The sequence below is a fragment of the Oryzias melastigma genome, linkage group LG15 (genome assembly GCF_002922805.2).
Source record: "Oryzias melastigma strain HK-1 linkage group LG15, ASM292280v2, whole genome shotgun sequence".
NCBI classification, from domain to species: domain Eukaryota; kingdom Metazoa; phylum Chordata; class Actinopteri; order Beloniformes; family Adrianichthyidae; genus Oryzias; species Oryzias melastigma.
The window spans coordinates 16,309,978-16,323,189 of NC_050526.1; the positions used below are offsets into that span (position 1 = coordinate 16,309,978).

General features: G+C 47.2%; 2 protein-coding genes across 2 annotated transcripts in view; both read left to right on the forward strand.

Moving 5' to 3' along the window:
* LOC112161811 (zinc finger protein 221) overlaps positions 1 to 2,137 on the forward strand; it is a 7,292-nt gene extending 5,155 nt beyond the window's left edge. The window contains exon 4 of the mRNA XM_024297273.1: positions 239 to 2,137. Coding sequence (XP_024153041.1) covers positions 239 to 1,067 — 829 coding nt within the window. The 3' untranslated portion in view covers positions 1,068 to 2,137. The remainder of the gene's footprint in view (positions 1 to 238) is intronic.
* Positions 2,138 to 2,941: 804 nt separating this feature from the next.
* On the forward strand, positions 2,942 to 13,206 carry prkn (parkin RBR E3 ubiquitin protein ligase). Its single transcript, XM_024297757.2, has 11 exons — positions 2,942 to 3,313; positions 4,811 to 4,974; positions 5,908 to 6,151; positions 6,815 to 6,930; positions 7,197 to 7,280; positions 7,919 to 8,034; positions 9,817 to 9,953; positions 11,435 to 11,496; positions 11,658 to 11,888; positions 11,961 to 12,078; positions 12,911 to 13,206. The coding sequence occupies exons 1-11, from the start codon at positions 3,307 to 3,309 to the stop codon at positions 13,012 to 13,014; spliced, it is 1,383 nt and encodes a 460-aa protein (XP_024153525.1). The 5' UTR covers positions 2,942 to 3,306; the 3' UTR covers positions 13,015 to 13,206.
* The last annotated feature ends 6 nt before the right edge of the window (positions 13,207 to 13,212 follow it).

Sequence of the window (13,212 nt, forward strand, 5' to 3'; positions counted from 1 at the left end):
AGCAAGAAGATAAAAAAAATGGATATCAGAGCAAGAATGACGGTAACGGCTGTTTATTTTTCTGTAGAAGTGTGTGGGATTTTGGCTACTTGGAGCCAGCGGGTACTTCCTGTTTTGTGAGGGGGGTCACTCAGTCCAGGTGTTATATACAGTCAGACAATCTTGCTCGTTTTTGACGCTTGCTCATTTGGAAAGGCCGTCCTGCTGCAGGTGTAACCGGTGTCTGTCTTCCCGCCAGGATGCTGGGGAGTCACCTGCGGCTGCACGGAAAGCGACGCATCCACCCCTGCAACATCTGTGGCAAGGAGTTCAACCACAGCTCCAGCTTGTCTCGCCACCGCCTCATCCACAAGAAGGGGAAGGGCATCCCCAAAGACGCCCCCTTCAGCACCGGCGTGGCCACCCTGCGCCTCTGCGGCAAGAACAAGAAGACCAAGAAGCAGCACGTTGCGACCGCCATCATCCAGAGCCAGGGCACCGACAAGTTCTACGCCTGCCCGCAGTGTGACATGAGCTTCAGGACGTCCACGCAGCTGTCCAAGCACCAGGTGACCCACGTGAAGGAGCTGCTGGACAGCTACACGCCCGGCAAGGAGAACCTGGGCGAGAGCTCGTCCGACCTCAAGATCCGCCTCAAGCTCTGCTCGCGGGACAAGCCTAACTTCTACACCCTCTGCAAGAAGAACCGGCGCCGCCGAGGGGGCCGGGCCGCCAGGCGGGCCCCGCCCACCGAAGGCGAGGAGATGTGCGGCGTGGAAGGGATGGGCCCCCACATCTGCGGCCTGTGCGGGAAGCAGTTTAACCACGCCGCCAGTCTGGCGCGGCACCAGCAGAGCCACCGGTTGAGCGGCGGCGCCCGCGGGAAGCAGCTTCACCCCTCGCCGGGACTCCCCCCCTCAAAGACCAAGACCTACACCTGCGCCGCCTGCAACAAGACCTTCATGCACTCGTCCAGCTTCTCACGCCACAAGAAAGCCCACCTGGTGGAGGACGGCCAGGTCACCGCCAAGCTCCAGAAGAGTCCCATCCTGGACGAGACCGCGCCCCTCGAGTCGGACTCGGAGTGACCCCCTCCCCCGCCTGCTCTGAACTGGATCGGATTGAGGTGAAAGCAGAAGCACTGACTGGTTCTGGGCGGTTGTGGAACCAGTTCTGGGAAAGTTCAAACTCAAATGTTCTGGGGCCGTTCTGGTCGTCCAGGTCTCAGGAACGGAAAATGGTTTCTTCCTCTTTGGTGTAAATAGCAGCAGGATATCCTAATATGGTCATCAGGTGGGGACGGGCGCACCTGTATGGTCCGAACTGACACTTAGCTTTGCGTATGGAGTATTGTAATTAGATTCACACAATTGCCCCTCCCCTGTACCCCCCACCCCCACCCATATGATGGCACTGTTTCCCAAAGGCATCATGGGAACCAGCCCACACGATTGGACCGATCCTCCACAAAACTGTCCTTTTAAACAACGAGCAGGTCCAGAACCGGAGCGACGCCGGACCCGTCATCAATTCTGATCCATTTAGCTGATTGGTTGACTGACCTCGCTCCAGCAGATGCTGTGTTCTGATTGGCTCACGGGGTTCTCTGTTCTCTGGTAGGCCGGTCTGTCGTGGTTGCTATAGCAACAGCAGCATCAAACGGTGAACAGCCGTTTTTTCCTTCAAAATAAAAGCTTCTTTCTAGGGGGCGTGGCCTGGCACACCTCGTCGTCGGGTCATGTGTTGGTAAGGTGAAATGTTCTGATGTTCCAGTTGCCATGACAGCGGTGGCTCCTCCTCCGTAGGAAGGTATTCTTAATGTTCTCCATGTGTCCCGCCATGATTTGTGGAGCGTGCTGATGAACCGGGACGGACGTTCGGCCCGTTCTGGACTCCCAGCTCTCGCCAAAATAAAAGCTTTTCCTGGGACAGTTCTTGGAGTTAATTTAATGGTGACATATTTATTTAGGTCTCAATGCCTATGACGCCCCCTCCCTCCCTCCCCCATGTTCCGGTTCTGTTTGGCACCTCTCCTGTCCACAGTTTAGACCAGTGTTGTGTTGGTTTGTTGCAGTGGGGGGGTGATGGTGGTTTTCATTGTATCGTGTTTGCCAATAGAATAAAGCTGTTGACATGTTTGTCTCGTCTTTGGAATAAACAACCATCCGGCCTGTTTTTACTTCCTGTGTCCAGCAGGAGGAGCTCACATGAAGACCTGGAGGACCGTAGAGGTACCATGTCTCAATCTAAATGGTATTTTCCAACATAGATGATCCACTGATCTTGTTTTGAGATGATTTTTTAATAATATTGCGTGATTTGATTTGATTCTGCCTCAGATTGATCTAGTTGGATGTGGGAATAGAAATTGATTCATTGATAAACCGTTAGACCCGTAGCTGTCATGCAACAATCAAAGATCGACTGTATATTTAATTTCAGCTGCTGTTCTTCTACATGTGTCATAATACGTAAATTGAATTTTTAGGAATTTTTTGAACAAAACCTAATATCAATATACAGCACCAGAAGAACACTAAACAAGAAAAATAAAATAGGCTATAAGAAATAAAATTAAGATTACAGAGCACATTTAAGTAAATCACAATTTAATAAAATGGGGGTGAAAATTCAGTGTTTAACTAGTTTTTTAATTATATTTTAAAATCATTTTGGAATTTAGATAGTTTTAAAATGTTTTTTATGTATTTTATAATTCAAATGTATAGCTTTGAAAGTCTTTGAACTTTTGAGAGCTTCATTGTATTTTTTAATTTCACAAATGAAAATATAAAGGTTTAATGTGGGTATTTTTTGTCTCGTTATTTTTAGATAAGCCTTATTGTACACGTCAGTCTTAGTACAAAAAACGTGCAAAATAGCCATTAATATACATTGTACATCTATACAAGCAAAAAGTTACAAAAAGTAAAATGTCAGGGGTGGAAACAAACAAAAGGCGTCATATAGTGAGTAAATTAAAGTAGGATAGAAAAGCAGAGTTTACATCTTAAGTTATTTTATTTTGATGACTAATTTCAAGACATGCCTTCTGTTCTTTTGAAGAAGTGATTGATTGACAATATAACAGTTCGGCCTCCATCATAAATAAAGATAACGTACGATTTTTTTTGGGTTGAAAATTTAGCAAGTACAACGAATAACATGTCTAAATTGTGTAGGTATTTTATGTATTATTATTATATTTTGCAGGTATTTTATTTTGTTTTTTAAGTGTTTGCGTCGATACGTACAGCGGACTGACGTCCCGAACGTCAGAGGAAAAAGTACTACAACTCCCAGAATGCTCCGCGAACGACAAGGCGAATGATCGGTGAGTTCCGAACCGGATCCAAAGTTCCGAACCAGGATTTTTTCGATAGACCAATCGCGCCCGTGCGGACTGGTCTGGCCCGGGTTCCGGTCCCGGGCCAGCAGGAAGCGTGCAGATCCGGGTTTAGCTCGGGTCGATTCGTTGGACGTGAGCTAGCACCGGCATTAAACTGTAAACATCCACAACCGGAAGGAGCTGAAGACTCGTTAACGGAGTTAAACAGGTGGACGTGCAGCAGGTTGATTGATAAACCTTCAGTGACCTTTCTCTGTTCTCATGTAAACAAACCCGCCTGAATGTGACACCTCGAAGTGTATGACGTCACCCGTAGAAAATACTTCACTTCCGGCTCCAGAATATGAATTCAATTCAGTCGCCATTTTTTTTGGCGACACCAGTACCACCATTTGGAGCCAGTGATAATGCAGCCTTCAATGCTTTGATAAACACAATAAAACAAAACACAACAACAAATCCACAAGAATTAACTGCACAAATAATATACTTTGTGTACAACATTTGACAAATGTAAGTAGTTTTTATGCCACATCTCTGACTGTTTCATGAATTTAACATTTTAGAAAATAAAAGCACAGATCGGGATTTAAACATTTGTCATGATCTAAAACCAGCAGTGTTGGGTAAATTATTTTTAAAGAGGAATCAATTACTGTATTTTAGTTAGTGGATGAAATTGTAATTACCGGTAAATTACTTTATTCATTCCCCAATTTAACAAGTAACCCACTACTTGTTACTTTTATTTCCATGCATACAAATTCAAACAAAATCATCCAGAGTTTGAATCAAAATTGGTCATAGGGACGATTAGTGATCTTTTCTTAATTTTGTCTGTTAGTTTTAAGCAGCAAAGAGCTCATAGTTCCAAATTTTATCAAACGGAACATTTGGATCTCGGTCTGCAGGATTTGTTGTCATTCCTAGAACTTCCCGGACTAGAACGGAGAGCAGATCAATCAGGTTCCTGTTTTGTGAAATCCACTTCCTGTTTCCCTGCTGGAGGTAGAACCGTCTCCGTCTTTGAGGAATTTTCCTCTGTGACGCTCTGATGAGTTCAGTCTCATGGCGGTAAGATGTCCCACTCTGATTATAACTGGCGCCACAGACTCCCGATCTGATTGGCTGTTGCACCTGAGCCGTTGGTTCTTCACTCCTCAGGTATATTAGTTGAATTTGGTTGCACAAGACAGGTGCAACATGATCGGTTGATTTATTAATTGGTTGCTTTACTTCAAAACTGTTCTCAAAAGTGCAGTGAGACAGGTCACGCCTTCAGACAGGAAGTCATTTCACAACACAACCAGTATGTGATATGCTGAGAAACTGACCAATAAGAAGTTGTTTTTTGTTGTGGGGAGAAATCCACTGATTACCTTAAATAAAGAAGTGGGAGGAGCCAGAAGATTCAAAAACCTTCCTGGTTGATGGGAGAGTTTGTGATCTCCATAAATCTGTGAGAGTTTTCATTGTCCTCAGTGTTCGTGCGCTACAACCTTGGCCCCGGCGTGGCCGTGGAGCTGCAGGAGGGGGCGAGTGTGGCCGAGCTGAAGGAGGTGGTGGGGGGTCAGCAGGGCGTCCCCCCGGAGCAGCTCCGGGTGCTTTTTGCTGGAAGGGAGCTGCAGAGCACCTCCTCTCTGCAGGTGAGGCTGCTGCCGGGAAAATGAGGGCCGCAGGAAGTTGTCGTGACTAAACAGGAAACCTGCGACTCCAACAAATGTTCATTCATTCCAGACTCGTCACGTATCGACGTGGTTAAACGACCCTCCAGGCCAGAACTTGACATTTTGGGAGAATCCAACTCGTCAGATTTTGACATGCCGGCTGTTACAATTAATCACGGCTCCCCAACCTCCGGGTCTGCTACCGGGACGCGGACTGTGCTGGTACCCTAACTCAGTACCCTAACCCTGTACTGGAGGCGTTACCAGGACGTACAACAGAGCCAGACGCGCAACGAAACCGGACACCTAATAGAACAGGATGCACCACCAAACCGGAAGCGCAACGGAACCAGAAACAGCGTTACCGGGCCTAGGTTAAAGTATTGACACCAGTCACATCCCGTGAACCGTCACGTGTCTGGTTCCGTTGCACGTCTAGTTCCACCTCCAGTACCGGGTTAGGGTACCAGGTTAGGGTACCAGCGCGGTCCGCATCCCGGTAGCAGACCCAGATGTTGGGGAGCCGTGATTTAATTTGAACAGCCTGCACTTCAGAATTTGACGATTTGACGGTGAAACCCAAAATGTCAAGTTGTGACCTGGAGGGTCCTTTAACCATTCTTCAATATGTGGCGACTCGGGAATGAGAATGTGTCGGCGACTCGGCTCAGTTTGGGTTCTCAGGTCAGGACATCTGGATGTGAGGAGGCCGGTTGACTGTTTGACGCCATCTGAATGAACCAACATGTCTGTACCCCGGAATTCATGAAATCTGACCTTCAAAATAAAAGCCTGTGTAGGTCCAGGTTGAGCTGAGTCAAGCTTTGCTAGGTTGTACTGTGCAGAAGTTCTGGTGTCATAAGACATGAACACCCTCTTAGTATCTCCACCTCTTCTCCTAACTCTTCTTAGAGCTGTGACCTTCCAGAACAGAGCACCGTTCACGTGGTCCCTCCCCCTTCGAGATCGTCCTCCTCCCAGCCTCTACCCCTTCAGGAGGAGTCTCCACCCCGTGGCGGCGAGGAGGAGCCAGAGAGCCTGACGAGGCTGGACCTGAGCTCCTCTCGCCTCCCCACCCCCCCTGCAGACATTACAGGAGAGATGGGAGATGGTGGACCGAGATCACAGGAAGAGGCTGGACCTGCACCTGGGACAAGTAAGTACACCAGTACAGGTGAGCACCCAGGTGTGTGCACAGGTGTGTTTTGGGGTGTGTGCACAGGTGTGTGTCCAGGTGTGAGCACAGGTGCGTTTAGGGGGTGTGCACAGGTGTGTTTTGGGGTGTGTGCACAGGTGTGTGTCCAGGTGTGAGCACAGGTGAGTTTGTGTGTGTGTGTACAGGTGAGTTTGTGCGTGTGTGCACAGGTGTGTTTGGGTGTGTGCACAGGTGTGCGTCCAGGTGTGTGTACAGGTGAGTTTGTGTGTGTGTGCACAGGTGTGCATACAGGTGTAAGCACAGGTGTGTTTGGGGGTTTGTGCACAGGTGTGTTCACAGGTATGTTCACAGGTGTGCATACAGGTGTGTTTGGGAGGTGTGGACAGGTGTGCGTGCATCTACAGATGTGCAAGTAATGTGCGTTTTCAGATGAGTTTGGGGGCATGTGCTCGCTGGTGTGCGTGCACGTGTGTGCATAGCTGTGTTTGCAGGTGTGCATGCGTGAGTTTTCAGGTGTGTCTATGAGAGTTTGTGCAGGTGAGACATAAGAACTGTATGAGAGGATACCTATTAGCCAGCATTTGTGATCATTGAATGTACATGTGTTACACCATTGTGCACAGGTGAGTTTCCGCAGTTATCCCGCTCTCTCTGTGCGTACAGGTATGCGTAGCCGCAGTTCTTTCTTCGTTTATTGTAAAAGCTGCAGATCCATCCAGCCTGGAAAGCTGCGGGTCCGATGCCGGAGCTGTAAACAGACAGCTCTCACGCTGAGCAGGGTAAGAGGAGCACTTCCTGCGTTACAGTTCAGAAAAAACACGTTTTTGTTTGAAGCTGTTTTCTCAGGCCACCTTGGAAAATGTTACAGTATGTGGAGTTAAATACTGTTCAGATTATTTATATCTCAATGATTTTCTCTTTTCAAAACTAGTTTTTATTAATTCAGCAAAAGTGTGGTCATAGTTAATATTTGTGTTACGTTAAGTTCTGAACCAGACTCAACTCAGAACCACAGGAGCTGACGGCCCACGTCTGTTTCTGTCAGGGACCGTCTTGCTGGGATGATGTCCTAATTCCTGGACGTATCCGTGGTAACTGCCAGTCGGAAGGATGCTACGGCGATGAAGCGGTAAGGGGCGGAGCATAGCATTAAACCTTCAAGCGTAGAGAACATTGTTAGACGTTCTCTGTTAGAAACTGAGGAGATCTCCGATTAATACGCTTGTTACTTCCCTTCTCACATCTCCGTTTGTGTTTTCATTGGCTTCCTGTTAGAACACATAATGCAGAAGAGGAAATAAGTTTTGATCTCTTGCTTATTTTTTTTATTTGCCCATTTAAAAAGAAATGAACAGTTTGTCATCCATATAATAGATAAGTTTGAACAGAAAATCACAAAAAAATCAGGAAATCCACTTTAAAGTAACATTTCTTTGCATTTCATTGAATGACATAAATATTTGAACCCGTTGACAGAACTCCAGCTCTCTTCACAGGTTTTCTATATGGATATAATTTCTTCTTAGCGTCAGAATGTCTCAGTCAGGTTAGTAAAAAAGTTAAAGAATAAATCAAAAATATTTAACAATTCAAATTTGAGCTGGAATATCAGAAGTTTATACTTGAGAGAGAAAAGGGTAAAAACAGAAGCAAAGGCAGGAAAATGTTTCGGTTCTCTTCATCTCATCTTTTTGAAAACATTTGACCGTATTTGCAGTATTTGGCCGACTTCGTGCTGAAGGAGGTTGTGTGTTTTTGTGGTTACAGGAGTTTTACATGAAGTGTGCGTCTCATCCAACATCCGACGACGACCTCTCTGTGGCTCTGGACCTCATCATGATCAACAGCAAACATGTCCCCTGCATCGCCTGCACCGACGTCATGTAACCACTTCCTGTCTCTGTGATTCAGATCTCTGCTGAGACACGAATGTAGAACATAGATCGGACGTCAGCATGTCTCCATCACTGAGATAATCCATCCCACCTCACAGGTGTGCCTTAGATTGGCCACAATAAAAACATGTGACATTTGTTTAGGATTTATATGCGATCGGTATAGAGCTAATATGCTATCGTGGCGCAAACCAAACCTTCTAATATGACTCAAACGTAATTGAAGCCGCAATGCAGCCACCAAGGCCAAGTGGGCCCATATGGTTTAAAAATGGAGCACGCTAGCACGATACAGCGGAGTTTACTAGCTTGCTAGCACGATATAGTGGAGTTTGCTAGCTTGCTAGCACGATACAGCGGAGAGGGTTAGCTTGCAAGCATGATATAGTGGAGTCGCTAGCTCACAAGCACGATACAGCGGAGTTCGCTAGCTCGCTAGCACGATATAGTTGAGTTTGCTAGCTTACTAGCACGATACAGCAGAGATGGTTAGCTTCCAAGCACAATACAGTGGAGTTCGCTAGCTCGCTAGCACGATATAGTGGAGTTTGCTTGCTTACTAGCACGATACAGCGGAGATGGTTAGCTTGCAAGCACGATACAGCAAAATTCGTTAACTTGCAAGCAAGATACAGCAGAGTTCGCTAGCTCGCTAGCACAATACAGTGGAGTTCGCTAACTCACTAGCGCAGATACGGCCGAGCTGCCTAGCATGCTAGCGCAATACAGCTGAGCTCCAGAGTGCGAAACAATGGAGCTCGCTACAGTGGAGCTCACAGAAACTCCAGACAAACCCAATGGGACCCACATCTTCTGCCCACTTTTAAACCATATGGGGCTTTGCTGGATGGGGAGTGGAGTTGGATGGGCCTCACCAACCACCTTTGACCCAACCAACCTTTAACCCAACCTTACTTGCTAAGTCGCAACTACGCACCTCTTCTCTTTCTGTAAGGCTGGTCTGAGCTGGATGTGGGAAGTTGACGGAAACCATTGATGGCCGCCATTTTTTTCAAAATGGCGGTTTTCTGTTGGTTTTATCTCCGTAGCAACTACTTTATGTTTTGTTCACCAGATGATACTGAAAAGATTGACGTGGGTTTCAAAACAGTCGGCAAAAGTAAACTTTTGGATTTCCATAGCAGCGGACATTTGCTAACCACACCCACCGTTCACTCTGCCAAACATTCATTTTCTCCGGTACTAGGTGTGTGCAAATTTTGGTGACTTTTCGAGTATGGTGGAGGAGTCACTTTTTTGATCAAAGGCACAGAAATTTTTCCAATTGCAAAAACTACAAAAATGATTCTTCCACGTGGGTAGAAAAGACGTGTTCTCTCCATCTCATCATTGAAACTCCAGCTCCATCTTTTTGTGTATAACGTTGTTATATACACCTTAAACGAAGACTCAAAACCACTGCAATCTGGTTTTATGTTTGAAAAATCACATCTTGCGTTCTAGATTTTCACATATTATCTCAGTTTTTTGTGTCTTTAGCCTCACAACACACTCAGAAACACACTGATTTTTTATTCCAAACGGCACTTAACAGAGACAATCCGTTTAGAAAATCAACTTGTTTTAGGACGCGCTGTTAAGTTTACACGTTTTAATACATCCAGACCTTTAGGAAGTCAGCTGATGTAAACATGAAAACGAGCTTTACATCAAGAGAATTTTCTTGATTTTAAAAATAAAACTTTAATTTCATGATACTGTCTGGTCTTTAAACACACCCTCTCACCTATGGGGGTTTTTGTCTTTCAGGGACGTGGTTCTGGTCTTCCAGTGCTCAGAGCGCCATGTCATTTGTCTGGACTGTTTCCGTCTGTACTGTCAGAGCCGCCTGAATGAGCGACAGTTTGTCCACCACGCTGCGGTTGGATACTCTCTGCCGTGTGCAGGTGAGCAGTAGGGTGGGGACAGTCAGAGTAACACCTACAGGGGCGTCATTCACTTGTACATAGGTCTACACGCACACCTGTACACACACCTGCAAACACACCTGTACACACCCCCCGGAAACACACCTAGAGAACATAGAGAACATTCACACAGCAGAGCTCTTCCTCCTGCAGCGTTTCTCTGGCTCCACCTTGTGCCTCAGTGTAACTTCAGTTATCAGCTGATCATGTCAGCAGATCAGCTGATAATTCGGACTCATGGTTTTTAGAGTGATCAGTTTGTCAGCGTTTGGTTTATGGATTTATGGGCTTGGTGGTCCAGTTCTCGGTACACGGTTGGCTTGGTTCACCTCGTCGTCTTTTGTTTATTTTCACCATGTTTGGTTCTTGTTTTTGCTTCATGGCATGTGGAGTGGAGATGTTCTTCTTGATGAAGGTTCTGCAGCGGGACAGATTACTGCCGTCATGTTTAGGAAACTGTGAGGCTGAGGCAGAATTTAAGGTCAGATTATCCAATGGAGTATTTTAAAGTTGAGACTTGCTGGGTGGATTTGGGTCCATTTAAGCCAGATTGTTCTGTAAAAGTTCTGGTGTGGAGGTCCAAAAAACAACAACAACTCAGGATCTGAGAATATCAGGTGAACTGAAGAGTCTACAGAAGTAACCGTGAGGTCCTTCGTAGCTGTCCTATGAAATGACAGTATTCTGATCATGACTGGGGAAATCCCAGGACCAGGAACATACCTGAACTTTCTATGCTTTGATCAACTGCCTGTACTCATTTGCATATAGCTGAGCTATAGTCAGATGTGGACATTGAAGGAGTTCTTAATATAAAATCATTTCGGTTTGAAAGATTTCCCAACATCTGGTCTCTGCTTCTGCAAGAGAAACATTTCCAACAAACTGCTCTGAAATGAGACATAAATATTAATAAAATGGTCTTCAGTGGTTAGTTTCACTCTCAAAAACTGGAGTGAATGAAGGATAAGGTCAGGGCTTCTCCTGCTGGTTCTTGTGGGCTGCATTGGACCTTCTTCGTTCAGAGGTCTCAGTCACAGTTCATGAAGGATCAAGGACTACAGAAATCCAACTGTATTCAGACTGGACAGATTTGCGTAAAGTAGGCATGTCCACAGTCTGTAATTTTTTTTTAGCGAAATAAAAAGTTTGAATCAATGAACTATCCTGACAGGGATTGCATAGAGCAGTGCAGTTTGACTCCATACAAGTTGTCCAACATTATAAGTTTGAGGGGAAAAAACAGGTTAGAATCACAAACAACAGCCTGAAGATCCTGGTCTAAATCCAAAATGTCAAAATGTGCAAAATTCAATCTTTGACATCAACGTAAAACACTAGCTTGAATGGACTGTGGGCAGGTACTCACCTGAACCAAACAAAACTTGTGAACGTTTTGAGCAAGAGGAAGCGCACAAGTGTGAGTCTGATCTGCAGGTGTGTAAATGTTGTGTTTGCAGCCGGCTGTGAGGACTCGCTGATCAAAGAGCTGCACCACTTCAGAGCTCTGGGTGACGAGCAGGTAAGCGCACCTCAGTCTCTCTGCCGCGCCATCATTGCATTTAAAATAATCACCAAATAATGAGCAAAAATACTAAACAATAATGAACATCCTCTCTGAAATGTGATGCAGGTAAACCTCACCTGTAACATTCCTGCTGTTTTCCCACCCCTGTCCCACAGTACACGCGGTACCAGCAGTATGCGACCGAGGAGTGCCTCCTGAAGATGGGCGGACTCCTGTGTCCGGCGCCTGGCTGTGGGGCGGGGCTCCTCCCCTCTGACCTCAGCAGGAGGGTGGAGTGTGACCCCCAGCTGGGCTGTGGCTTCGTCTTCTGTAGAGAGTGCAGGGAGGCCTTCCATCAGGGCGAGTGCAGGGCGCTCCAGGCCCTGCCTGTGGGGGATGTGGAGCAGGTCAGTGAGTGTTTTTGTGATGACATCATCATGATGAAGTCGTTACTCTGCTAACCCCTCCCCCTCGTGCAGGAGTTCGTGGTGGACGAGGAGGCCTCTCGGCGGGGCCGCTGGGAGCAGGCGTCCCGGGTTCTCATTCAGGAGACGACCAAGCCCTGCCCCAGTTGTTCCGTCCCCGTGGAGAGAAACGGTGAGCTGTGCTGCCGTCACACCTGTCGTCACACCTGTCATCACACCTGTCATCACACCTGTTGTCACACCTGTCATCACACCTGTCATCACACCTGTCATCACACCTGTCATCACACCTGTCGTCACACCTGTCATCACACCTGTCATCACACCTGTCATCACACCTGTCGTCACACCTGTCGTCACACCTGTCATCACACCTGTCATCACACCTGTCATCACACCTGCCGTCACACCTGTCGTCACACCTGTCATCACACCTGTCATTACACCTGCCGTGTGGCCTCAGCCAGAAAGACCATGTGACCCCATATGTTTCAAAGTGGGCCAAAAATGTGGCCCCAGTTTTTGTAGTGGCCCCACCTGTGTTTGCCCACATTGATTTAAGTGTGGATTCAGTGGGTTAGCTTGCTATGCTAGCCAGCTGCCCGGTGGACAGCGTAGCATGCTAGCGAGCTGGGGAGATCCTCTGTAGCATTCAAGCGAGCTCCTCTGAAGAGAGCTCCATTGCAGCAGGCTAACAAGCTCTACTGTAGCATGCTAGTGAGCTATGCTGTAGCGAGCTAGCAAGCTCTGCTGTATTGAGCTAGCAAGCTCCTTGGTAACATGCTAGTGAGTTCCTCTGCAGCAAGCTAGCATACTCCGCTGAAATGAGCTAGCCAGCTCCGCTGTCCACCAGTCGTCTGGATAGCATAGCTAGCTTACCCACTGAATGTCCACTTAAGCTAATGTGGGCAAACCCATTTTCTGCCCCCTTAAACCAAATGGGCCACTTGGCTTTGCTGGCTGGGATGAGTCGGACTAACTACAGCTGCTGTCTCCCCCTGCAGGCGGCTGCATGCACATGCACTGTGCTCTGTGCCAGGCGGACTGGTGCTGGCTCTGTGGCGTTCCCTGGAACAGGGAGTGCATGGGGAACCACTGGTTTGGATGAGAGGACCAGCTGTCCTGTAGGGGGCGCTGCAGAGACCTGCTCTTCTGATGGAGTCATTCTACAAAACCAACGTTGAGACACCAGTCAGCACCGATATGTGCTTCTGGTGAACGTTTGTTGGGCGGCAGGGTGGGGTACTGGTCGCCTTGCGGCAAGAGGGTTGTGGTTTGAATCCCAGCTGGCTCCTCCCCATTCGTT

What these genes read in the sequence shown, in the direction of transcription:
- prkn (XM_024297757.2), top strand. An exon ending in AGAGCACCTCCTCTCTGCAG is followed by an intron (nt 4,975 to 5,907) that starts GTGAGGCTGCTG and finishes AACTCTTCTTAG; the next exon opens with AGCTGTGACCTTCCAGAACA. An exon ending in GAGCTCTGGGTGACGAGCAG is followed by an intron (nt 11,497 to 11,657) that starts GTAAGCGCACCT and finishes CCTGTCCCACAG; the next exon opens with TACACGCGGTACCAGCAGTA.